Source organism: Trachinotus anak, unplaced genomic scaffold, assembly GCF_046630095.1.
Source record: "Trachinotus anak isolate AG129_WGS33_773 ecotype Australia unplaced genomic scaffold, CSIRO_AGI_Tana_v1 ptg000002l, whole genome shotgun sequence".
In the NCBI taxonomy this organism is placed as follows: Eukaryota; Metazoa; Chordata; class Actinopteri; order Carangiformes; family Carangidae; genus Trachinotus; species Trachinotus anak.
In genome coordinates, this window is record NW_027273853.1 from 29,769,722 (window position 1) to 29,794,381 (window position 24,660).

The 24,660-nt window shown below is 41.6% G+C and overlaps 1 protein-coding gene across 2 annotated transcripts; it reads right to left on the reverse strand.

Annotated features, from left to right (window-relative positions):
* Positions 1 to 1,374: 1,374 nt before the first annotated feature.
* lamb4 (laminin, beta 4) lies at positions 1,375 to 24,393 on the reverse strand. Of its 2 annotated transcripts, none has more exons than XM_071462416.1 (34): positions 24,285 to 24,393; positions 20,831 to 21,024; positions 19,380 to 19,515; positions 19,126 to 19,199; positions 18,373 to 18,561; positions 17,653 to 17,716; positions 17,320 to 17,534; positions 16,717 to 16,837; positions 16,249 to 16,437; positions 15,621 to 15,776; positions 15,406 to 15,509; positions 14,752 to 14,831; positions 13,535 to 13,718; positions 13,288 to 13,419; positions 12,981 to 13,166; positions 12,771 to 12,883; positions 12,417 to 12,537; positions 11,976 to 12,156; positions 11,616 to 11,759; positions 10,956 to 11,187; positions 9,475 to 9,632; positions 8,964 to 9,188; positions 8,629 to 8,846; positions 8,326 to 8,422; positions 7,316 to 7,685; positions 6,772 to 6,935; positions 5,776 to 5,981; positions 4,809 to 5,006; positions 4,204 to 4,348; positions 3,475 to 3,682; positions 3,217 to 3,352; positions 2,971 to 3,138; positions 2,530 to 2,683; positions 1,375 to 1,725 (listed from the first exon to the last, which is right to left on the reverse strand). In XM_071462416.1, the coding sequence occupies exons 1-34, from the start codon at positions 24,301 to 24,303 to the stop codon at positions 1,586 to 1,588; spliced, it is 5,421 nt and encodes a 1,806-aa protein (XP_071318517.1). In that variant the 5' UTR covers positions 24,304 to 24,393; the 3' UTR covers positions 1,375 to 1,585. The 2 variants fall into 2 exon arrangements, with proteins under 2 accessions (XP_071318517.1, XP_071318509.1); XM_071462408.1 differs by having other exon boundaries at positions 12,981 to 13,169.
* Between the last annotated feature and the right edge of the window lie 267 nt (positions 24,394 to 24,660).

Consider the following 24,660-nt stretch of genomic DNA (forward strand, 5'->3'; position numbering starts at 1 on the left):
CCCCCTCAGCACTCAGACAAAGACATTCCTGACTTCCCCCCACCCCCCACCCCGCACCCCCAGCAGACACACACACCTACTCCTTTGTTGTTGCAGGTGAGGTTTAACTGTGGTGGGAGGAGGTGTATGTGTGCGTGCATGTGTGTGTGTGTTGGGGAGGGGGGGTTGGGTGTTTGGGAGTCCGACCCCCCACCTGAACATCTGAAGACTCTTTCAGTGTGTGTGTGTGTGTGTGTGTGTGCCCCTGGTGCATTGTGGGTGACTGTGAACATGTGGTGGCCTGTAGAGTTGAGCTGTCAGCCAATCAGAGACCAGATCATCTGTCTGAGAACAAACATTAACAAGAGAATGGAAACATCATTAACACACACACACACACACACACACACAAACACACACACACACACACACAAACACACACACACACACATCCATTTGTACTTTTAGCTTTGTGAGGACACTTGTTGACATAGCCCCTGACCTCAGCCCAAAGACCAAGTCTTAACCCTCAAAAGGCCATTTGAAGAAAGTGAGGACCAGACAAAATGTCCTCACTGTGTTAGGAAAATACTTTTTTTGTCCTCACCATGTAACATTTACAAGTACACACACACACACACACACACACACACACACACACACACACACACACACACACCCAGTAAAATTATATACTGAACAAACACAAACTGTTTCTGACACTGATTCTGTTTTAATTAACAGGGTGTAGTTGTTAATGTGTAGGTGTAGCTGTTAAGGTGAAGGTATAGTTGTTAAGGTGAAGGTGTAGTTGTTAATGTGTAGTTGTTAAGGTGAAGGTGTAGTTGTTAATGTGTAGGCGTAGCTGTTAGCGTGAAGGTGTAGTTGTTAAAATGAAGGTCTTGGTGAAGGCATTCCTTCAGCGTGGTCCAGGACACATTGTTCACACTGATAAAAGAATATGGCCACATGTGGTCCACACCACCTAGTCTGAGTGATCGGAGTCCTCAATGTGTCTTGGGTGTGTTCACACCTTAACTTTGAGCTGTCACCTTGTGATTGGCTCACCTGAGACAGATGCTAATACCGGGTCTGAATGGGACCTGTGTCATGTGACCCAGACTGATCAGAGCTCTGATCAGAGTTCCTTCTGTTTCTGCTGTGTTTGGACTGAGAGCATCCTCTGCTGGACTGAAACAGAACTTCATCTGCTGACAACTTTACTCTTTACAGTGTTTGAGTTGTTTTTTATTATAATATTATAAATATTATTTATTAATGAGATATTAAAAAGTTAAAGTTTTTTAAAGTTGACACAAAAAACCGAGCTGATTATTAAACAGTGAAATGATTAAATCAAATCAATTTTAGGAGAACAAACTAAGTGACACAGTGTGATTAAGCAAATGTCTTTAATAAGGTTTAATGACTTCAACATCCACCACATTATACAGAATCATTTCTACACTCATCATAGGTTTTGTATAAATGTCAAATATTTGTAAAACCTGAAGATAAAAAGTTTTTCAGGTTTATGAAATAAGTCGAATGTTGCACTGCAGCATTAGTGAAGAGCAGTATTTCACTATGCAGTATTGTGCAGTATTTATGTAGTACAGCTGATGTATACTTCGGCTCGTTTGGCGATTTCCTGTCGAAGTGAATCAGCCGTTTTCAACAACATGGAGACTTCAGCTGATTTCTCCTCTTTACTCCTGATCAGCTGTTGGATCTTCTCCTCCAGACCTGACAACACAAAGACACACAAGGGTAAAAGAACACAAGTGAAACACATTAGTGCAGGGAAGACAATCAACAAGGAGGGATACAGGACAAAGACAGGAAGTAAATCAACTAGATACTAGGGAAGTGATTTCAAAATAAAACAAAATATTGTTAAATTTCAACAACACAGAGAACAGCTTGAATAAGCTGTGTAAGCTAACAATCCGGGATTTCACTCTCTGTAGTACATGACTGCGCATGCGCGTCTAAGTGTTCATTATTCAAAAACATTTCATACATGCCAGAACCCTAAAAATTAAAACAAATATTTTACCATATACATTGTCAAGTGTTTCTAATTTCTGTCTACTCCATACAGGTACAGTAAAAACATTGAAATGTTTTTATTTGTTTGTTTGCTTTTTGACTTTGCTTTTTTAAAATGCATGAAGTGAGGAGAGGTGAACAATTTGAAGCAATGAAGGTTTTGGTAATAGTACTGACAAGAATTTAAAACTACTTTCACCCCTGGATAAGGCTGATCGTTAGGGCTGGCTAAGGTGAGCCCTGAACCATCCCTTAGTGATGCTGCTATAGACCTAAAAATTCCCTGGGATAACTTCTCTTTTGATTTGGTGCTATATAAATAAAATGGACTTGGACAACACACAATGCTGAAGACAATTCTGCAGTATCACTGATGCTGCCAGTTTTACTACTGCCCCTCTTACTATGTCCACTGTAATAGTAAGATCATGATGATAATTTCAAATATAATCAACAGATCAGATACAAATGAAAGTAAAATTATAGTAAAAGTACTACCTTGTATCTGTCTGAGTTTGTCCTCCACCTGCCTCTTCATATCCTCTGCCTCTTCCATGATGTTTTTCAGTTGTTCTTCAGCTTCACCCTGAACCGTCTGATTTGAGCTTTCCTGCTTTAAAATCTCGTACAACTTCATCACGTCGTTCAGCTCCTGTTAGAGAAACAACAGTCAGAACATCTAAAACAGGCTGACAGGTAGCTGTGGTACCCAGAGGGCAACGGAAATTACATGACAGGTGAAACAAATTATTCAAACAATACATTCTCTCCAAACCACTGGATTTAAGACTAAAAACATGAATACGTCCAGGTTTTAGGACTATGATTTGTCATACTTCTATGATTTACTGTTGTCTCTGTAGTCTCAGTGTTTGTGTATCTGTAGTCTTACTATTTGTGGTGTCTGTAGTTTAACTGTTTGTGTGTCTGTGGTCTTACTCTTTGTGTGTCCATAGTGTTTAAAGCTGACTCCACAGCCTGTTGTGCATCTCTGACCATATCTCTGTTCAGTTCATTTTTCTTTGTCAGAGCTTCCACCTTGTTCTGCAGATCTTCAGGTTGACCATTCATCAGTTTCGTCTCAATATCATCCAGTTTGTCCTTCGTCTGAAACATGACAGAAAAAACACATTAAACACAACAACTGAACTGAAGTGATAGATATTTGAGATATTATTGATTTACATCTAGGATTTGCTCTTTGCTCATGTTTCCGTCTTGGCTGGCTGCCTCCAGATCGTTGTTGGCTTTGTCCTGAGCTCTCTCTGCTTCATAAATGTCTCTGCTGATCTGTGTCACATCAATGTCCTTTGTCTGCTCCCTGAACACAAGAAACAACAACAGCACAGCTTGAAAATACAAAGATGTCTACATGAAAAGAGCAGGAGTATTTGGTAAAGTTCAATATTTCACAGATAACATTTTGTGTTTGCAGACACTGACTTGAGTTTCTGGGCTTTCTGCAGCAGGTCCTTGGTGGTCTGGGCCTGGTCCTCCAGGTTCTTCAGGTCATCCTGGAAGTGTGTAACATTGGACATCAGATTATTGATGTCACTGATCATTGATCGGATCTCCTCAGGAGACTGTGGCAGCTGGATGTCCAGAACAGCTCGGGTCATTTTCTCGATGTCTCCTGGAGGAATCATCTCATCTGTCAGGTGGAAAACACAATGGTTGTTGTTAAAGCATAAAATGAGTGTCAAACTTTACATGAGGTCTCTTCCATCATATGTATATGTGTGTTAACCTCAGTCTATGAGCAGTGTATGAGAGAGCACTTGTTTCTGATGGTGCTAACACTGCCAATCCTAATTACAATCCTCAAACAAACCAGTCCTATTAAAGAAAAATATATTTGAACAGTTGGAACAAGGTTTAAGAAAACAAGTCCATGGTTTAGATGAAGGAACTGTTGATGTTAGCTCAGAGAGATCTACAGGAGAAAAGCTCTATATATAAACCAGTTTCTGTGGAGGTGGAGTCGTTCAACTCAACATCTATGTTCATCTTGAGGTTTATCTGACAGCTCTCAGATATCTGACATGGACCTCAATAATAAATTAGTGTTTGAAATTTTCACGTCAGGCCATATCTGTTCACAAGTTACCAGGTAACTGAAGTGGAGTTGTGCAGGTGAGGACCAGCCTCCTACAATATCACCTGAACACTGACCTATCAGGTAGTCTTTGACTTGCTGGATGAGCTCCCTGGTTTTGGTCTTCTCTCTCCCGAAGGAGTCCATGTTGCTGCTGATTCGGTCCTGCAGGTCTTCAGCCTGGTCTTTGGTGTCCTGAGCTGCCTGTTTGGCATAATTGATCTGACCCAGAATAAACAGTTACAACAACATTTATTTTACAGTGAAGCAGTAAAGTGTGTCAGTGTTTTTGTTACCACACCATCAGTCCTGTTCATCTGTCCACAAATAGTCATTAACGGGTTAAACTAGAGTGTATGAGGAAGAGCTCTCAGCTGCTGATACCATGAACTTCACAGATCCATCAGCCACCAGATAAACTCACGTTTACCTGCAGGACTTATTACTGAACTGTTGGATTAGACTCATTCAATTGAGCTAGCTGTACCTAATAAACTGGACAGTGGGGGGACACCCCCACCTGCCTGATAATGTTAACCAACAGTTGTCTGCATCAGTTTGGTTGTAGAATTTGTCATAAATACCAATGAAGATCTTTCAAAAAACATTAAATAAAGGTTAAAAACACAGGACTGGACCAGTACCACCACCAGTCCTCCCAGTAAATCCAGTGTAAACCTGCCTTCTTCTTGGACTCCTCCAGTCTGGATGGGAGTGTGATGAGTTGATCTCTGGCTCTCTCAGCTGTTTCTGAAGCTTTCTGACTGACAGGAACGACTCCATCACAGTTTGGACCACCACATTTCCTGTCTCCCTGATCCAGACCACACAGAGCTCCACCACATCCTGAACAGGCCTCCAGACCTGGTCCTCCACAGACCTGCATCAGACCACAGCATGTTGCTTAAAGGCCACAAAGACAGTCATTATTAATGAGTTCATTATTATTATTAATCACCTGAACTTTAGATCCCAGTTTCATTTAATACAGCTTTATACACAGTGCTCTAATTGGTTCATGTGTTGGTCATGTGACTCATTAGACATCATTGAAGTGTTGTACAGATGATCTGTGATCATTATGACAGTGTTTTGGTTTTAACCCCCATATTACTATATTATTTTATATCAACATGTGGATCCTATCAGTTTGCCATTGATAAATCAGCTGATCAGACTGGAAATCAATAGAATACAAATTGTTTTCATTATCAATCTGTCATCTATCTATCATTTATCTGATGATGCTGTTTCATGACACTTGAAGAGTTAAACCAGTGATTCATGTTTTTGTAATATAATCTAAATGTGTTCAGCCTCAAACATGGATGTATGACAAGAAGTCATGTTGTATGGCCTACTGCACATGCTCAGTAGTGTTTCCCTTGTTGGCTCATAGACTTTACATGATGATGCCACAACATGAAAACTGTCGTTGCGAGGCTGTTTGTAGTTTGAGGTGTTTTCAACAGTCTTACAGACGTCTCTTTGATAAAGGAAGTCTGTGCGGAAAAGACTGTTGGGGTCACAAGGGATTTTTTTGTTGCAGTACCACAAGTGGCCACTAAGAAAAACCGAACAGCGAGGTCAGCTGTCGGTGCCGTATCCAGCTCTGTCAAAACATCTGTGGATGAAAGTGACAGACTCACCTTTCGGTTGAGTTCGACCATGCTGAGCTCTTTGATTTTCTTCTCCAGCGGTGCCTGGTCTCCTCCTCCTCTGCTGCACATGCTCAGTTTATGTTTGACTTCCTGTCTGGTGTCCATGGAGTCCTCTAAAGCTTTGTCGGCCTTTTTTACCCTCCTCTCATCCAACATGAAGTTGTTATGAAGCTTCTGGATCTCATCCTGCAGCTCTATGACAGATGAGAAACAAACTGAAGCAGCAGCAGCAGCAGCAGCACAGTCTGGTTTTTGATTCAGCTGGTGCTGAGTTGAAACAGTAGAAACAGTTGAAACTTCCCTGTCATTGAATCTTCAGACTGAAAAGATCTTTCTCTTAATGAAGTTAATCACACACAATGTGTCACTTCAGACCGTGGGAAGAACAGGCTAACAGGCTAACAGGCTAGCAGGTTAACAGGCTGACAGGCTGACAGGCCAACAGGCTAACAGGCTGACAGTAGTAACATTTTAAAATTTATTTGCAGTTATAAGGAGATCAGTCTGACCCCCTGTGATTGGCTGAGGAGCCTCAACATGACACAGGTCAAAGTTCAATAAGATGGAGATGTGTGAAGGAGGCAGGTACATTCATGACAGGTTGGCTCCACCTCTGCCTGGTTTTACTGTGATCTGGATCTGGACCATAACATCTTATTCTGTTCCCTCCAGTCTGAATTCAAACATTATTCAGTCCTGAGTCACAAGTCAAGACTTGTTAGGTTCCTGTAAACAGGAAGTCCAGGAGTCAGGTGACCTTTCAATTTTTGAGGGGCAGGGACCACCTTTACACATATTATTTAGACCAGACCATAATGAGGTCAAATGTGGCCCAACTGATCTGACTTCAACCTGATCCCAGTGTGTTCTGCTGTGTTTTCTGATCCAGATCCAGATCACATGTTAATCTGGTTTCAGAGAACTAAATGAGGGGTGAAATCCAGGTTGACTGCAGCAGACTGTATATCAGGATATCCTCTGTACCTTCTAGTTCTTCATCATCTTCATCATCATTTGGATCCTGGAGTTTCTCCTTCAACCTGCTCAGCAGCTTCTTGAACTCCATTTGAATGTAGTCAATTTCAGTGTTGAGGAGAGGAGATGGGTCGATCAGGATCATGTTTGGATCAATGGCATCTTTCAACTTCCTGTGAAATAGATTTTGATTTATGATTATTGAATTTAACATTATGAGGGAGAAAGCGCTCAGACCTGCTGCAACATCAAAAAACAAGAGTTTAATCACTTAAAAAGCTGCAGGAGTGAAACAACAACACAACTGGCTCTTTGATTTTATATTAAAGGTTTAAAATATGAGACCTTGACCAGGGGAGGCTGTGGCTCAGGAGGTAGAGAAGGTCAGAGATTTGATCCCTGACACACACAGTCCATGTGTTAAAGTGTCCTTGGGCAAGATGATGAAGCCCAAATTGGCCCTGATGGCTGGTCCATTAGTGTATGGGTGAGTGTGGGTGAATGTTGTGTGTCCTTCAGTAAAAAAACACAACTGACAAAGAAAGAAACCTACCCAGTCTTCACCCACAGTTTCTCCACCCTCTCCACCTTTGGCAGAGAGAGTCCTGTCAGGTTGGTGAGGTTCTCCAGCTTGGAGTGCATCTCCAGCATCTGTTGCCAGTGGTGACGGTCACCAGGCTGCAGGTCATCACCGTGGCGAGGGATGAAGGTTCTCATCCTCTGGGCGGCTTGCTGGACGTCGGTGACGTTTTCGGCCCAGAGGGCAGCGCAGGGATGGCACTCCTCACAAGCCGGGAACAACGAGTTGTAGCCAGGGGCGCACTCATCACAGAAGATACCAGTGACACCGGTTCTACAGATACACTCACCGGTTTCAGGGTCACATGATGGATGCTCTGTTCCCTCCAGGTTACAGTCACAGGCTGAGAACAGGACGTGATGACTTAAAAATAAAAAACAACCAGCATCTCTGGTCCTGTTCAGACCTGGTATTAACATCTGTCTCAGGTTCTCAGGTTATCCCATCACAGGTAGACAGCTCTAAATTCAGGTGTGAACACACCCAGGCACATTGAGGACTCATTTGAGATCCAATCACTCAGACCACATTCTGAAGTGGTCCGGGGCTCATGGCCACATTCTTTTAGCAGTGTGAATGCAGATGTGTTCTGGGCCACATTAAAGGTCCGCCTACTCTACTGGTGTCCTCTGAAGGACCGCCTACCCTACTGACGTCCTCTGACACATTCTGATTTGTCCCAACACAGTTTCATAATGAACTAAAAATATCTTACTATTTCAAATGGATAAAACTTTATTTCACTGTGGAGCTGTGAGCAGAGCAGCAATTCATTCAACACCCTTTTACAAACACATTGACAGTGACACATACCTGCTCATTTGCATACAAAATGATGAAGTGAGATCTGATCTCCAGTGGTGACTAGAGATTCAGGTTAGGCCAGATGTGAACTGACACACAGAGCTGTCCACTTGTGATTGGATCAGGTTCAGGTCTGAACAGGACTCTCAAAAACAAAATGTGTATGTGTTATTCCTTACAGATACACTGCAGGTCTGGATTCCCAAAGTGATTTTCTCCACATTCATCACATTGTCTCCCTCCAAACTCAGAACGACACGGACACTGTCCCGTCACCTGAACACATCACAGGAATTATTTATTACCGTTACCTCTATTTATGTCTTTTTTTTTACATCACAACACATTTTGCATTATCAGAGAAGCTTTCAGTGTGGTTCATGCAATTTTGTTCTTTAGACTGAAGTAAATTATAAACAGAATGATGGTGTCAGAGTAGAAACACCACATGAGATCCAGACCCTGCTGGGTGGAGGTCTTGCCTTGTTGCAGACGTTGGAGAGAGAGTTGACAGGATCACAGCTGCAGGGCTGACACCCTGACGGTCCGTCCAGGTTCCAGTATCCGTCTTCACATTCGTCACAGAGGACTCCCACTACTCCCCTCCTGCAGGGGCACTGTCCTGTTGTTGGATCACAGAAGCAGGGACTCCCCAGAGGACACTGAGTCACCTCTGTCCCCCGCCGGTCACAGGAGCATTCTGGGAAATAAACAATGTATTCAATGCAGCCCTGGATAAATGGCAGAAAATGGATGGTTGGACATTGTATTACATTATTCTGTATAAAATGTGCTCAATTAATACTCATATCTGTACCTTTGCAGTCCTGGACCAGGGCATTGCCGTAGTAACCAGGTTTACAGTTTTGGCAGCGTCGTCCCATTGTGTTGTGGAGGCAGCGCAGACATTCACCTGTCAGACTGTCGCAGGCATCACGGTCATCTGGGTTGATGTTGTTGTTGCAGAGACACTCTTCACAGCTACCACCTGGCACTGTCAGGTCGCCATAGAAACCGGGGTTGCATCTGTCGCAACGTGGACCTAAGAGTGATGTTTCATGATCACTGTGTTCATGTGGTTTATGCAAAGAGAAAAATATTTATCTCTCATCTGCTGCCCTCTTGTGTCAACACTTCTGACACACCTGAACAATGACTCATAGTGACATCGCTCTGTGACACCTGTCTGCCTCTCTGAGGTCAAATGAAATCAGTGTTTGGACAAAGTACTGTACTTTGGACAGAGTACTCAACCTCATTAACCTTAATCCTGGACAGGAACTCACCTGAGTCAGTACAGTCAGTTAAACACAGATGTAAGCTCCTACCTGTGTGCCCCTCCCTGCAGTTACAGGTCAGACTGAGGGACTGTGGGTTGTGTTGGCAGGAAGTGGCGAAAAATCGTCTGCTCTCCTGAACGTCTGGACACAAGCAGGGTTGACAGGGCTGTCTGGAGACAGGGTTGCCATGGTAACCCTCCACACACCTGCATTAGTAACAAGGGTGTGTCATAAGAGCCAGAACATCTACAGGACTCTGCCTGAACTGAATCATTGAACATCACAGTGAGTCAGCATTTTCACTACACGATTATTGTGACCAAAAGAATTCACGATAACAATACTGTGATACCCATAGGACAAAATACTGCTGTCAGGCAAATTCATCTTTAACTGTGTTTCTTGTGTGTTTTGTTTTGGTTTTTTTTTTTTTGTTAAATGAATTAGACTCAGATACAAGTCTGTAACACAACTGTACAAAACAAACCAATTACACTACACTGATAGTGAAAAGACAACCAGATGAACCGATAAACATAAAGCACACAAGGCCTAGTATCTGCCATCACAATATCATAATGTGTATACTTTTTACATAATATCAATATTTCATTGTTTAAATATCACTGTGATCATCAGTACTGGTGTATCACTACACCCTACTTCACTCTCAGAGTGAGGACTCAAACCTGTGAACAAACATCTTTAAAACATGTTATAACATATATATATAATGACCTCATAAAGAAGTTAGTTTCTGTAGGTGTTGTCTTACCTGTCAGAATGAAACACTGCAACAAACAACCACTCATAAACAGAGATATGATGTAGTTATACAACCTGTGTGATTCACATTTACACAGAAATCATATATTTATACCCAATGTGGTCTCCTGTCATATTTAAAGATTTATTGTTATATGTTCCCTCAGTGATCACTTTATTAAGAACACCTAACTGACACTGTGGCTCCTCAGTTCCTCAGGTCCTGGATCCAGATATTGAAACTTTCCTCTGAGACTCTGCTCCATGTTGACATGACTGTGTCACATTCATGCTGCAGGTCTCTCGTTCTACCACATCCCAAACGGGGTCTACTGGATCCAGGTCTGAGACTGAACTGGAATCTGCTGTTGTAGTCCATCCACCTCCAGGTTGACGTATTGTAAAGAGTGGTTATCTGAGTGACTGGAGCCTTTCTGGCAGCTCCAACCAGTCTGTCCATTCTCCTCTGACCTCTGACCTCTCTCATCAACACAGAGCTGCTGCTCACTGATGCTTCTGTTGTTGATCAGCAGTTTCACAAACACTCAGAGCAACAGTCATGTAACAGTCAGAGTCTCTGAGGCACAGTTTAACTCATTATCTGAAGCTCCTCACCTGGACCTGCTGCTGCCACATCATTGGCTGATTGGATAACTGCAGGAATAAGCAGGTGTACAGGTCTTCCTAATAAAGTGCTCACTGAGTGTGTGTATAACCTGTCACATTGTGGTCCATTGTTAGTTTATAGATGTGTTATATATAACCTGTCACAGTGCAGTCCCATGGTGTGGTCTCTGCAGTTCAGACACTCTCCGGTCTTTTCATCACACACTTCTGACAGTCCATTACATTCACAGGGTCGACAGAACGGGAAACCCCAGAATCCTCTCTGACAGTGATCGCAGCGTTGTCCTGTCACCTCTGAGCGACATGCACACTGACCTCTGCTCTGATCACAAAGCTCTGACACTGAACCACGAGGGTCACACTCACATGCTGCAAATAACACAGCAGAGAAAAGCCCATCATGATTTTCATGAAATGAAATTTTCACATTACATTTACAGACCAGTGAATGTAAATAAAGATGGATGACATCACAGCTCCCTAAAAGTGAAGCCAGAACATCTCCATCGTCCTCTGGTGGCTGGCTACAGTATAGGTCATAAAACCATCATGTAGGGGGTGGCACCTGGGGCCAAAATCAAAACACACACCACATATTTTTTTCCAAAGATGTTTGGATGCACTTGTATCCAGAGTATGTTGGCTTCATTTTTGTACAGTGGGAGGAAGTGGAGAGCGTCGTCCATCTTTATTTAAGCTCATTGTTATGGATGCTTCAGAAAGATTTTCTTTTGCATGATTAACTTTATCTTCTTCATTTCAGAAGTGTTTTTAGTTTCTGAATGTGAGTTGCTTACGTTTGCAGCCTTCAGGTCCGAAACCAAATGTTAGTGGTGCACAGGTATCACAGCAACGTCCAATCACGTTGGGTTTACATTCACAGAACCCACCCAGTTTACTGCAGGATGGTCCGAGAGAGCCAACAATGTTACACCTGCAAACTGATAACAAGAAATACACTGAATGTTAAGAGTCAAACAGGAGGTTCTGAAACGCGTCAAAATCAATGAAAAGAAAATGACAAAAAATTTAAAAAAGTTATAAAAAAGTTGTTAAAACTGTTGTTTTGTGTCACTTCCATGTGACCTTTCTTAGTGTGTGGAATTACGTATGAAGGGCTCTGCTGTGGATTGATCTCCACATTTGGAGCTACTCACGAACAGCTCCATTGTGGATTTGTGCCGACAGGCTCTTGATGAGTCCCTCGCAGCGTTCTGGTAGTGCCTCCTGTGACTCAAGCTCAGCAGCCAATCCAATGCAGCGAAAGCGGCGGAAAGATTCAAGGTCACTCTGAGAGCAGAAGTTCTGGACAGACTCAATTCTGGGAATCAGACCCATCTAAAAGGATGATAAATAATAATTCAGTACATACCATTTAATGAAGCGTGTAAACATCCTGTCAGAGTGATCCTCATTAGACAGATGACATAGAGTCTCTGACTACAACTCCATGTACACACCTTCAACATAAAGCAATACAAACACTAACACGCCTGCTGTCCCTACTTAGTGCCGCAAAGCTGTGATTGGACCGTTGCTGTTAGGGGGATGAGTTTAGTCAGAGTGAGTTTTATCTGAGCTCATGAGGACATCCTCACCGAGTCGATCAGGATGTATGATCCATCAGATCGATCAGAACCAGGTTGTTTGTTAAAGACAACATCCACAAAGTACCGACCTCCTGCGTTCAGACACACCGCGGAGTCCAGAATACGTGATCTGGAGACAAGCAAAGGACAGCAGTGAACAAACAAACAAAGAAACACATGATAGACAGCAGTAAAACAAACAAACAAACAATACACCGCAGTAAAACAAACAAAAAACGAAAAACAAAAAGACAGTCTAACAAATTAACAACCATAAATCTACATAATGCTCAGACCGTTTCTGCATCTTTAAGTGTAAATCTGTCATTTCACCTTCCTGCAGGTAAACAGATGTCTTCTCACCTGGAGTTTGCAGGAAGAATCAGAGTTTTACTTCCTGTTGGGTCATTGCTGCAACCGCCCTCACCTGGCGACAGCATGATGATGCTGACTGTAGCCTGCCAATCAAATGGAGACTGCAGAGGAAGATCAGCTGATGTTAAAATACAGGAAGTAAAATTAAAAAATTAAAAAACAAGCAGCAGGTGATAAAATTAATTAATTTAGCTTCACCTCTGGCTTGTAGCGAATCAGCAGATGGTAATCCGTTGATGACGGCAGGTCATCTACAGTAAATCGAAGCCCTGCCCCCTCCAACACTCTGACCAATCCCAGGCCAGTCGAGGTGATTGGCTGATCTGGTGTCCTCTGATGGGGAATGATCTGCAGGTCATGACCTGGGTATAGAGGGATGCTGGTCTGCTGCAGGACACAAAAGAAACATCAGTGGATAACCTCGTGACCAAGGACGTCGATCTGATTGGCTGAAAGGTCAGACTGGAGCCCTGTCACATGACATGAAATCAATCAGACCTCTCACCTGTCCCTGTCTCCTTTGGCGGGCAAGTCGACGAGTCCTCCGAACCAATACAACTCGTCCATTAGTAAATTTAAAGTCGAAACCCTGCTCTCTGTAGTACTGCTCACACCATGGTAAAACTACCGGATTCAACTGAAAATACACACAATTGATATATGTGTAAAATACACATTACACACAGTACTAGAGTATTAATTAGTATGTGGATAGAGTGTTAGTGTCAAGTGCACTCATCAGTGTTACACACCAGAGAAGAAGATGATGGAGTATTAGTAGGAGAAGGAGGGTTTCCTGTGTGCAGTGGGGCAGCGTGCTCTGCCTCATACAGGATGTAGTCCAGGGAAGGCAGGAAGTACCCGCGGGCGGGATCAGAGCAGCGCCGACCAATCATGTTTGGTAAACAGTGACATTGTCCGTCCTCTGGAGAACACCTAAGGGGACAGGAAGACATTTCTACAGAGGTGTGTTGGACTGATTCACTTCAGAAATGATCAGAAATCTATTTTCTTCATCGCTTTCAGACTTCAGTCTGAAGTGATGAAGCCTACAGCTCAGCTACATACAATCAGTCAGGGCAAACAAAACAGGCAGGGAGCAGGCAAAGAATATCAGGAGTAGGCTGTGATCTGGATCAGAAAATCCAGAAACGGGAATGAAGGCTGGAACACTAAGACTGGGTAACACAAAACTAAAGAGAGCTGGCCTATAGGCTACAGGGTTCAAATGACAGAAGTTGTTGATGTCCAGCTGCTCCAGCAGATTCACAGGTAAGTGATCACCTATTCAACTCTGACCAGGTGGATGTGCTCATGTGGTCAGTAGAAACACTGCACTGAATTAAATTAACCACTGTAGCATCACTCGCATCTCTGTTTAAAGTTTTTTTTTTTTTGAAAGTTATTTTTTTACCTTTATTGGATAGCTCAGTGAGAGAGTGACAGGAAAGTCAGGGGATGACATGCAGCAAAGGGCCGCGGGTCGGATTCGAACCCAGGGCCGCTGCCTTAATTGTATGCACTCTACCAGGTGAGCCACTGAGGCACCCCTGTTTAAAGTTGATCACTCTGATCAATAGTTACTTATTTCCTGATTCAGAAAGAGGACATCATGTCCTTTTTTGATGCCGAGTGCAGATAAATTTTGTTGAACACAGGTTATGAAGTGATGAAATCATGCTTTCGCTCTTTATTTGAAATCAGTCCAACAGGAAAATTGATTATTTACTGCTTAACTGGTTTATCACCTTCTAGCTTCTCTTTCAAACACGATATCTTCAACTATTCTATCAACTATTTCCTGTCAGAGAGATTCCTCCTTTGTTCATCTACCTGTTGTTTCCTCTGCATGTTCCTTATCTGAAGCCTGAGTTCTTCTTCATTATTTCACACATCAACTAACTGTTTTATAAAAACAGATTCAGATTGTAAATATGTTAAAAACAAAATAAAATCTGAGGAAACATACGTGGTGCTGTGAGCTCCTCCGATATCACAGTCACAAGGTGAACATCTGAACTCAGAATTTCCCAAACCCCAGAAACCTGCCTGAACACAACACAGACAGAAACACTTTCAAAATAACTTCTGTGAGTTTCAAGTTTCCATGTAACATTTAAAGTCAAAAAATGATAAGAACGAGTTAAAATATAAAACTTAGCTCAGCTTAGCCCAAAGGTATTCTTGTGCCCCCTTTACAAGAGTCAGTTATCCCAGCAAACACAATAGTTGGGCCTTAGTATACTTCTAATATACTTCATTTAAAAGCTCAGGTATAAATAGTAGATATAGTCACATTAATATATTTTAAAAAATGGTTTCCACATTTAGTTAGAATTAGTCAGGAAGTTCCACAGTTCTACCTTTCAATACCAGAGACAATAAAATCAGTTAACAAATAATTTTATTAATAGTTATTGCATCGGTGTTTAACTGATTCCAGGTTTTAAAAACTCTCTGATAAGTTGCTATGGTTTGTTCAAAAAATCACTTGATTTTTCTCTTTTATTAAAAAAGTGATCAGCCAGTCAACAACATTATTATTGGTATTTAAGAACTGAGACCTGCCTGGTTTATTGATCTGGACCAGGATCATACTGAGATACTTTTAGACAAAACCTACCAGACATCGATCACACAGTGGGCCGCTCACCAAATGGTCACATTCACAACTTCCTGTCAGCTGATCACATGACCCAACACTCCCCAAAACATGACACCTGCACACTGAAATATACAACACACACACACAGAAACCATCAGACTGACATGAAACTTCTCAGCTTCGCTGTATGTTGATGAAAAATCCTTTTAAATAAAATAAAGATTGTTTGTCACCTTGGCAACCCGCTGGGTTGTCCTGTCTCAGATTGAAGAAGCCATGTTTGCAACGATCGCAGCGTTGGCCCTCTACATTTTCTTTACAGACACATCGACCGCTCAGAGCGTCACAAAGACCGCCGCCATGAGAACCAGCTGGGTCACAGTCACAAGCTGAAACACAGGCAGCAGCTGTTGCATCATCACCTGACATCATCATACTGAAACACAGGAAACCACCGTTGTTTTGACCTGAGTCTGAGTGTCAGTGCAGAAGGATCCAGCAGCAGACGTCATGTAGGACAGTGTCGACAGAGGAGCTCAGACTGTTCGTTAAGTTCACTCACGTCCCTGTTGGAACCAGAATCAACTGAGACCTTTCTGATCCTGATCCTCTGCAGTTCAGTGTGAGACACATTAAGTACATGGTGCCCTGACTGAACACACCTCCAGCATCTGGAGATTAAGTTTTCAGCTGAAGAGACACTAACTTCTCTGTTACAATAACCTTTAACAGGTGTAACACCTGAGGCCCCATTGGGTCACTGAGGAAGAGCTGCAGCTGTTGGATTCATTTAAAGACAAAGAAGAAAATCACACACACACACATCAAGATTAAGTAACTGAAAGTAGTTGAAGTAGTTACGTATGCAGGCGTGTGGGTCATCTGTTGCTTTCTGTGGATCCTGATACAGAAAAGGTCGGCAATGTTCACACTGAGGACCCGTCCTGTCATGGCGGCAGTCATCACACACACCACCGCTCACACCACCCGTTGCTTCAAAACGAGTGGCATCGAAGTGACATGAGTCTGAGTGTCCGTGGCAGTTACATCCTGAGAGTAGCAGAAAGAGGAGGTCATAATGTCCATCACAGAGGAAGAAGTTCAGTGAAGAAGATGACTTTTATATAGAGTCTGCAGTTCAGGGTCACAGTCTGAAGATTAAATATATTAAAGTGTCAGTCCTCAGTTTAAACTCAAATGATTTGAAATATTTAATATAATGAATAAAAAAATATTCAGTAGATAAACTGAATGACAAAGTATTTTTCACTAATTAACAACAGATTGAAACATGGTGCCTTGTCAACTGATTAATTTAATTTAATTTACTCCTGCAGATGCCAGCTGTGTGTTCTCCTCCAGGCCTCCAGGGGGAGTCGTGGTGAAAGTCCTGACACCTCTCACAGTTCTCTCCAACCGTGTTGTGCTGACAAACACAGCGACCGTGAACCTGAAGAGCAGAAACATCTTTACCTGCAGAAATCAGCTGAGCTCAGGTGTGGTTTGGTCACAGTCACAGTTTCATGTCATCAGTCTGAACATCAGTTTCTTATTGTGACATCACTGTGATGGATTTTCTGTGTCCTCCCACATCATACATGACAGATTTCACATGCTTGGGACTAAGTCTTAAATCTAACTGTGTTCTAACTTGTGTTGAAGCAGGAGAGGTCAGAGTTAACCTGACTCAGACCTTTGGACCCACAGTAATTAGAGACTGTTTTAAATAAACATAAAATATTGAATTTTTATCTTTCACAGTCTGAATGAAAACACGCTGAACATCTGCAGTCAGAGAGCAGCCACATCATTCACCTGGAAAACACCAGGAAATGTCACCAAGCTGTTACAGAGAAAACATGGACCTCATCTTGTCTGTAGCAATCCAACCGATCCAGTCCAGAACTGATCAGTACCAGTTCTGGTTCGTACCATGCCAGTCTGGGTGAAGACATCCCCCCGTCCTCCATCCACAGGTGTACACTGGCTGGCATGTCCGTTACAGAAGCAGCTTCCTCGCACCACCATGTTGTAGAGAGCATAGTAGTACTTGTCCTGAGGGTTCCTGCGTCGTCGACTCAGCAGAGTGTCACCAAGCGTGAAGAGACGAGTGAAGTTCACCCGGATGTTGGTGACAGTGATCAGATCTGACGACCATGGTGAAAAACATGTTTAACATATTTAATTTCTGCTTCTTTGACTTGAACCTTTTATAGATAGCAAACAGCCAATCAAACAGCAGTATTCTCTGATGTAAAACCTCACCTTGGATGTTTGGTGTGTATGGGTTTTGTATTTCAAAGATGGGATCCAGAGCTTTCAGCACCACCTAGTGGAGAAACAGAAGAAAGCACTGGTTTCATCCTGTTCATCTCCTCACATCCTTCTGTTACTGTCTGTATCATCTCACTGTGATTCATCAGTAAACTAGGCTTTTTCCAGTCCTCCACTGTGGCTGCTGGCATCCCCCCTCCTGCTTTAGAAACTGCTCCTCATCCACTGAGTCCACTACAAGACAGTCTCCTTCTGACAGGACTGTTGCTGTCTGGAGTCTTGTCTTCTTCATTTAGTAAATTCTTTATCTGTGGTGAAGTTGAGCCAGAGGTATTGATCCTCTGGGCTCCCTGCCCCCTGACTTTAACCCTGTCCTGTAGAAACCTTTAGTCCAGCCCTGATCTGACTCTAGGAAAGTCTACAAGTCTATAAGAGGTGAACACAGGCTGTGAATTGAGTTACCTGAACAAGCTTCTGATGGGTAGATCAAACACAGATGTAACCTGAACACCTGCCTCAATGGAAGAGATACAACTCAAGGAAGTTGGTCAAACCTCCATGTTTAAAGTTGACCTTGAGTCAGAGCAGAATCTCTATCTTTACTTCCTCAAACCTCTGATTGGTTCCAGGTTTATGTGAAAATGTTTTCAGTGTGGTACTATACTCTCTCACACACACACACACACACACGCACGCGTGCGCGTTCACCACCTCTCCATCAGTGGACGGCTCTGATCCAGAGTATCTGCTGTCACAGATGATGTCATCAACGCTGTTGGCTGGCTCATTAGACACTGAAGGGAAATGAAGCGAACACTCTTCTGCAAAGTAACGAAAAACTTTCCAGGTTCGTCCAAAATCCTTCGATCGCTCCACCAACATGGCCACTGGACGGAAACTCTGCAGAGACAACAGGAAGTGACATCAAAGGATATTTTCTTTTATATCACATCAGTTCATGCTGGTGTTGTGTGTTTCAGTGTCACCAGTGCACTGATCCACAATGTGTATATATACAGTATACACCAGTGCACATACAGTATATAGACCAGTACATATACAGTGTGTACACAAGTACATATACATTATAGTTTAGTGGGTATTTTTCATTGTTTTAGGGTTTGTGTGAGTGTGGGAGGGGAGGAAGGGAGGCGAGAGAGAAGGGGTGGGGGCGAGTGCTATTTCCCTCTTATTTATTTTAATTATTTATTGATGTCTTACCAGGGCCTCAGAACATAGTTTCGTTCCAAAGTATATTTTTTGGAATGACGATAAAGTTTCCTTGAATCCTGGAATCCTTGAAGTATATACACCAGTACGCATAAAGTATACACCAGTACACACACAGTGTACTGTGTGTGCTGTGAACTGTATATACAGTAGTTTAGTCAGCGAGTCACCACCTGTGATGTTTAAGCGTTCACCTGAACAGGTGTGCATCAAAGTGTGTGTTGAGTATTTTACCTTGAAGGTGAGGACCAGGTGACTGAACTGGAACACTGTCTCCAGATCTAACCTGATGCTGACCTGGTGAACACCTGCAGGTGTCAGAGACACAGGTGAGTTAATTAATGACTCACACATTCAGATTAAATATGAACCCTTCAGTTCAAGTGAGTCATCCCCTATGATTGGACAGTTTTTAACTTTATGGTCACATGATGTTTCATATGCTCTCTAATTGGATGGTCTCTTTCGTCACCATATTCTATACTCACCGTTCTCAGACTGCCACCACTTCATTTTTCTCTCGGGGTCAAAGGTTGTGATGACATTCTCAATGCGGTGGCTGTTCGGGTTGCCATAGCGATCGTATGGCAGACGGGAGTCACATGTGAAACATTTCTGCCCCTCCTGATGGATGAAGACATATTGAGCTGAACAATCATCATCATCATCATGTCCTGCATTTGTTCACCTGCATAACTTCGGCTCATCCTGCAGAACAATGCATTCTATTTATTCATATTCATTTTATAATGTACATATATATTATAAAATGTAATAGGCATGTTTTATTCTGTTTCTATTTAATGAAACATTTGAGGTAAAGAGACGTGAGATGGACTGAAAGAGGAAAAATGCAGTAATGAGGAGATGAGAACAGATCAGGACATGTTTCAGTATGAAAGTCAGAGCGTGAGCCAGAAACACATCAGTCAGCTGCACTGACTCACATTCACTGTGTTGGTTTAATCACATTCACTGTGTGTTGGTTTAGTCACAGTCTTCACACTTAGATTTAATTTAAATTAGTAAAATCCATCAGTCTACTCTCAATAACTCACAAGGACAAAATGCTTTGCTTTGGTGAACTGAACATAGATCAGGGGCCAGATGCATCAAACTTGGTTGCTTTAAAAAAAAATGTGATCACATGGTCAAACAATGCGTGTATGTGTGTACGTGTGTGTGTACGTGTGTGTGTACATGTGTGTGTGTGTATGTGTGTCCGTGTTTATGTGTTTGTGTGTGTATATGTGTATATGTGTATATGTGTGTGTGTGTGTGTGTGTATTTATGTATATGTGTGTATATGTGTGATCTATATGTGTATGTGTGTGTGTGTTTGTGTTTGTGTGTGTGTATATTTGTGTATAGTTGTCGGGCAGCTACAGATAAAAATCCTCAGGTGTGTATCAGTGAAAAGTAAGAATCAACATTAACTTTATAACGTTGGAATTTGTTATCTGACTTAAATTTAATTAAGGCTGTCTAAGCTAATGTTTGCATGTCTGATTTGTAATTATAAAGATGTCTGATAATTTATTTATCCGTAGATGAGCTCTGGGTAAGTTATATTTAAATTTTCCAACTCATTCAATCTTCACCAACGATTCAGGCGTTGGATTTAAACAATTCAGGTCTCCAGAGACACCCCTTTATGCAGACTGGAACTGTCCCCCTGTTGCTCCATAGACATGACTCACCATGTAGTATCTTGCTCCACATGTAAAGTCTTTGTAGGAAGTGTCTGTGGCAGATTGACAACAAGTAAGGGTGCCTCAAAGGGTCAAAATTGTAGCAGCCAAAGATTCTACAACATAGCACTCTAGAATCTTTGGTAATAGCACCAGTGATGGTATAAAAGAATTGTTAATAATTTAATCTCTGTCACAACTACTCATAACCCCCCCCCCCCCCCCGCCAGTCAGATTTGACGTCAGACCTCCAGGTATCCAATGATGCAGTAGTTCTCAGGTCCATTCAGGCCGCAGGTTGATGAGGCTGAGAGCTGAGCAGCTCGACCCACCATCAGGTCACCCAGCTGAGGGCTACAGGTGCTGCCTGGACACTGGTCCTGAAGGTCCTGAAGGTCCTGGGGGTCCTGGGGGTCCTGGAGCTGAACTGCTGGAAGAAGAACTACACAGAGACAGAGATTTTAAAACTTTAGATCTCAAATGTGTGAGTTCTTCATTTTGGGGAAAATGTTTCAGTCAGTGTGAGCATCAGAGCATTTCAGCAACACATACTGTTGATGTTACTGTTTATGAGATTATTTATGTGTGGTGTGTAAAAATTAATTTGTTGTTATGTATGAAATGTGACGCCTCCTACTTGGTTCACTCTGCTGTTGCTGCTCTCTACAGACCATTGAGGAGCCACATCAGCAGTATGTAAGCCAGCCCAGCAGTCTTTGGGGGGGTATGTGTGTGTGTGTATGCAGATCTCCTGACCCCCTTTATGTCTGCATTGTGGTTTAGTTTCCCTCCCTCCTTTTTTTTACAGCACATTTTGACTCAGCCACACCACTGAATCTAGTTTCCTTCCTTCGACTTCTTCATGTTTGTTTTGACCATTTGTTATAATTAGTAACTTTTTTATTTAGTGTTTAGTCTAAGAGCCTTTCACAAAGATTGTATATGAGGTTATATGATATTATATATTATATATGTCAAATCAAACCAGAGTCCCAGAAAAAAATTGAACCAGTACTTGAAGAAAAATAGAATAAAACAGTATTAGAGATAAATAAGTACAAATGTATAAGAAGAGATAAATTAAAAAATTGCATAAATAGATGAAAATAAAGTCATGATAGGAACTCACTCACTGACTCACTGATACAGTACTGTGCAAAAATCTTAGGCCACCACTAGCTTTGTTGTTTTAGCTCTTTTAAGTTTTTATGACCATCCATATTTATTTTTTATTCTCTTTATCAAGATATAAACAGAAAATACAGTCAAAATGTACATAAAAAAAAAAACAAACCCCAACACAATTTTGAGAACAAAATGGCTTCTACAGACAAAAGTCAGTATCTGGTGTGACCTCTTTTGGGGAGACTGTCCTATAGTTTTCTTAGGTAATCTTCTGGTATATTATACCAGGCTTCTTTCAGCACTTCCCAGAGTTCTTCTTTAGATTTAGGCTGTCTTTTATTTCTTTCTCTGTCCAGGTGATCCCATACTGCCTCTATAATATTCAGGTCTGGACTCTGTTGAGGCAAGTCCAACTGTCAGTTTTATCAGCTGTTTTTCTCTCTAAATATGATTTCACAGTGTGCTTGGGATCATTATCATGCCAAAAAATAAAACCATTCCCAATCAGGTGCTTTCCAGAAGGAATGGCATGATGAATTAAAACCTGTCTGTACTTTTCAGCATCATGATCCCATCAGTTCAGACAACATCACCAACAGCACTGGCAGAAATGCAGCCCCAAACCAGGACAGACCCTCCAACATGTTTCACTGAAGGCCACAGGGACTCATTCTTCCGTCTCCCTCCAACTCTTCTCAGATATTGTTGACGATTGGACCCAAAAATGTCAAACTTGGATTTGTCACTCCATAATACTTTTCCACTGATTTTCATTCCAATCTTTGTGAGCTTTAGCATATCTTGACCTTTTCACCCTGTTCCCCTTCTGAAAAAGTGTTTTTTTGGCTGCTGCCCCTCCTCAAAGACCATTCCTGATCAAGCTTCTTCGGACTGTAGAAGGGTCAACTTGGCATCCAGAATAAGCTGCCAGATGCTGAGCCAGGTCCTGGCTGAACTTCTTCCTGTGTCCCTCGAAGAAACTTCTCATCAGATTTTCTAAGTTTTCTTGGCCTTCCAGTCCTTTTTTTGTCCTTGACCTCTCCTGATTCTACAGTTTTCTTTATAATGGCTTGAACACCAACTCTTGAGTATCCAGTTTGTTTGCTGATTTCCCTTTGAGAATGACCTTGCTGATACAAAATTATGAATTTATGTCTGTCAAATGTGGTGATCTTTGGAGGTTACACTAAATACTTGCCACAGATTTTTTTCTGCTTTTTAATACTGCATACACATTTCCTGTATTTTCTGGTTGTATTACAATAAAGAGAGTGAGAAATAATTATATAAGGTAATTATAGCATTGCTAAAACAAATCTAATGGTGGCCTGAGAGTTTTTCACAGTACTGTATATTTAGACATTCAGGGAATAGACTGGAGTGCTGCCTGCAGCATTACTGAATAGCTCGGAGAAGACACCCTTCTGATCTGTGATCTGTGTAAAACAGGTTACAAGTCTGGAGAGGTGGTGGAATGTCAATATGTTTGACCTGGTGAAGATCTAAGACTACCTGCTGTGCCAGGTAGTGTCAGCTTATACTTATACTCAAAACTGCTGACAGTTTTGAGTATAAAATACTCATATTGACATGTAGCTGAAAAGATGAGAGTAATGAAAAGCATTAGTTTGTTTACAAGTAATGTGAGGAAACTAGGGCGATTAATCACGTTATCACGAGATTAAAATTCTATTATTCTGCATTTCCGTTTTCTGTTTCTGTTTTCTCATGGTTGACAACACATAACCATAAGATAACATTAGCATGTCTGATGTGTAATTATTAAGATCTCTGATCATTTATTTATCCATAGATGAGCTCTGGGTAAGTTATATTTTTATTTTCCAATTCATTTGATCTTCACCAACAACGATTCAGGCGTTGGATCTAAACACTTTAGGTCTCCTGACACACCCCTTTATGCAGACCAGAACCATCCCCCTTTGGCTCCCATACACATGATCTGCCATGAAGTATCTTACTCCACCATGTAAAGTCTTTGTAGGAAGTGTCTTTTGCAGCTTGACAACAAGTAAGGGTGGATCAAAGGGTCAAAATAGTAGGAACCAAAGATTCTAGAATACCAGTGACAGTGTAAAATAAAGAAGTGTAAAATAAAGACTCTTTGGCTGGCATGCGATTAACATGATTAAAAAACAAAAACAAAACAAGTTATGCTCGGTCCTTAATCTCATCGTGATTAACGTGTTACTAATGACAGCCCTAGAGGAAACAAATCATGATATCATATGAAGTAAGGCATTGATGGTGTTTGTTACTTATTTATTTATCATAAACGTATATGTTTTCTCTTTTTCATCTAATGACCAATGATTAATGATCTATGACTGAACCATGTAACTGACAGATCAATTTAAATTACTTAACCTTCCAAAATAAAAGAAAGAGAAAAGAAATGTGTCACTGAGTGTAATCCAGTTAAAAGCTGAGTGGATGGATCAGTCCAATATGTGAGATTATACATGAAATTGTATATGACAGTATATGAGATTATATAGATTATAGATTGTAAAGATAAATTAGACAATAATCTGACGGTGAACGAGATGAACTCACTGATGAAGATGAAGATCATAATCAGATGCGAAAGACCCCTGCTGGTGTCTGATGGTCTGGTGGATTCTGGACTCCTCCTGGTGGACTACTTGCTCCTTGATGAATTCTGAAAGAAAAACAACAACATGTAAACTGATAAATTACAGAAGTGTAATAAACTAACTTGTTTAAATGTTTTTTTTTACAGAAACTTATTGTTAATTCAGAAACACTCTACATTTTTTTTTCTCAAGTGAATGTATTTTCCCAAACTATGCCTGATATAACCCTAATACACCACTACAGTACCTGTGTGTGTGTGTGTGTGTGTGTGTGTGTGTGTGTGTGTTTGTGTATGTGTGTTGTTGTTATGACTAATCTACAGTGAATGACAGGA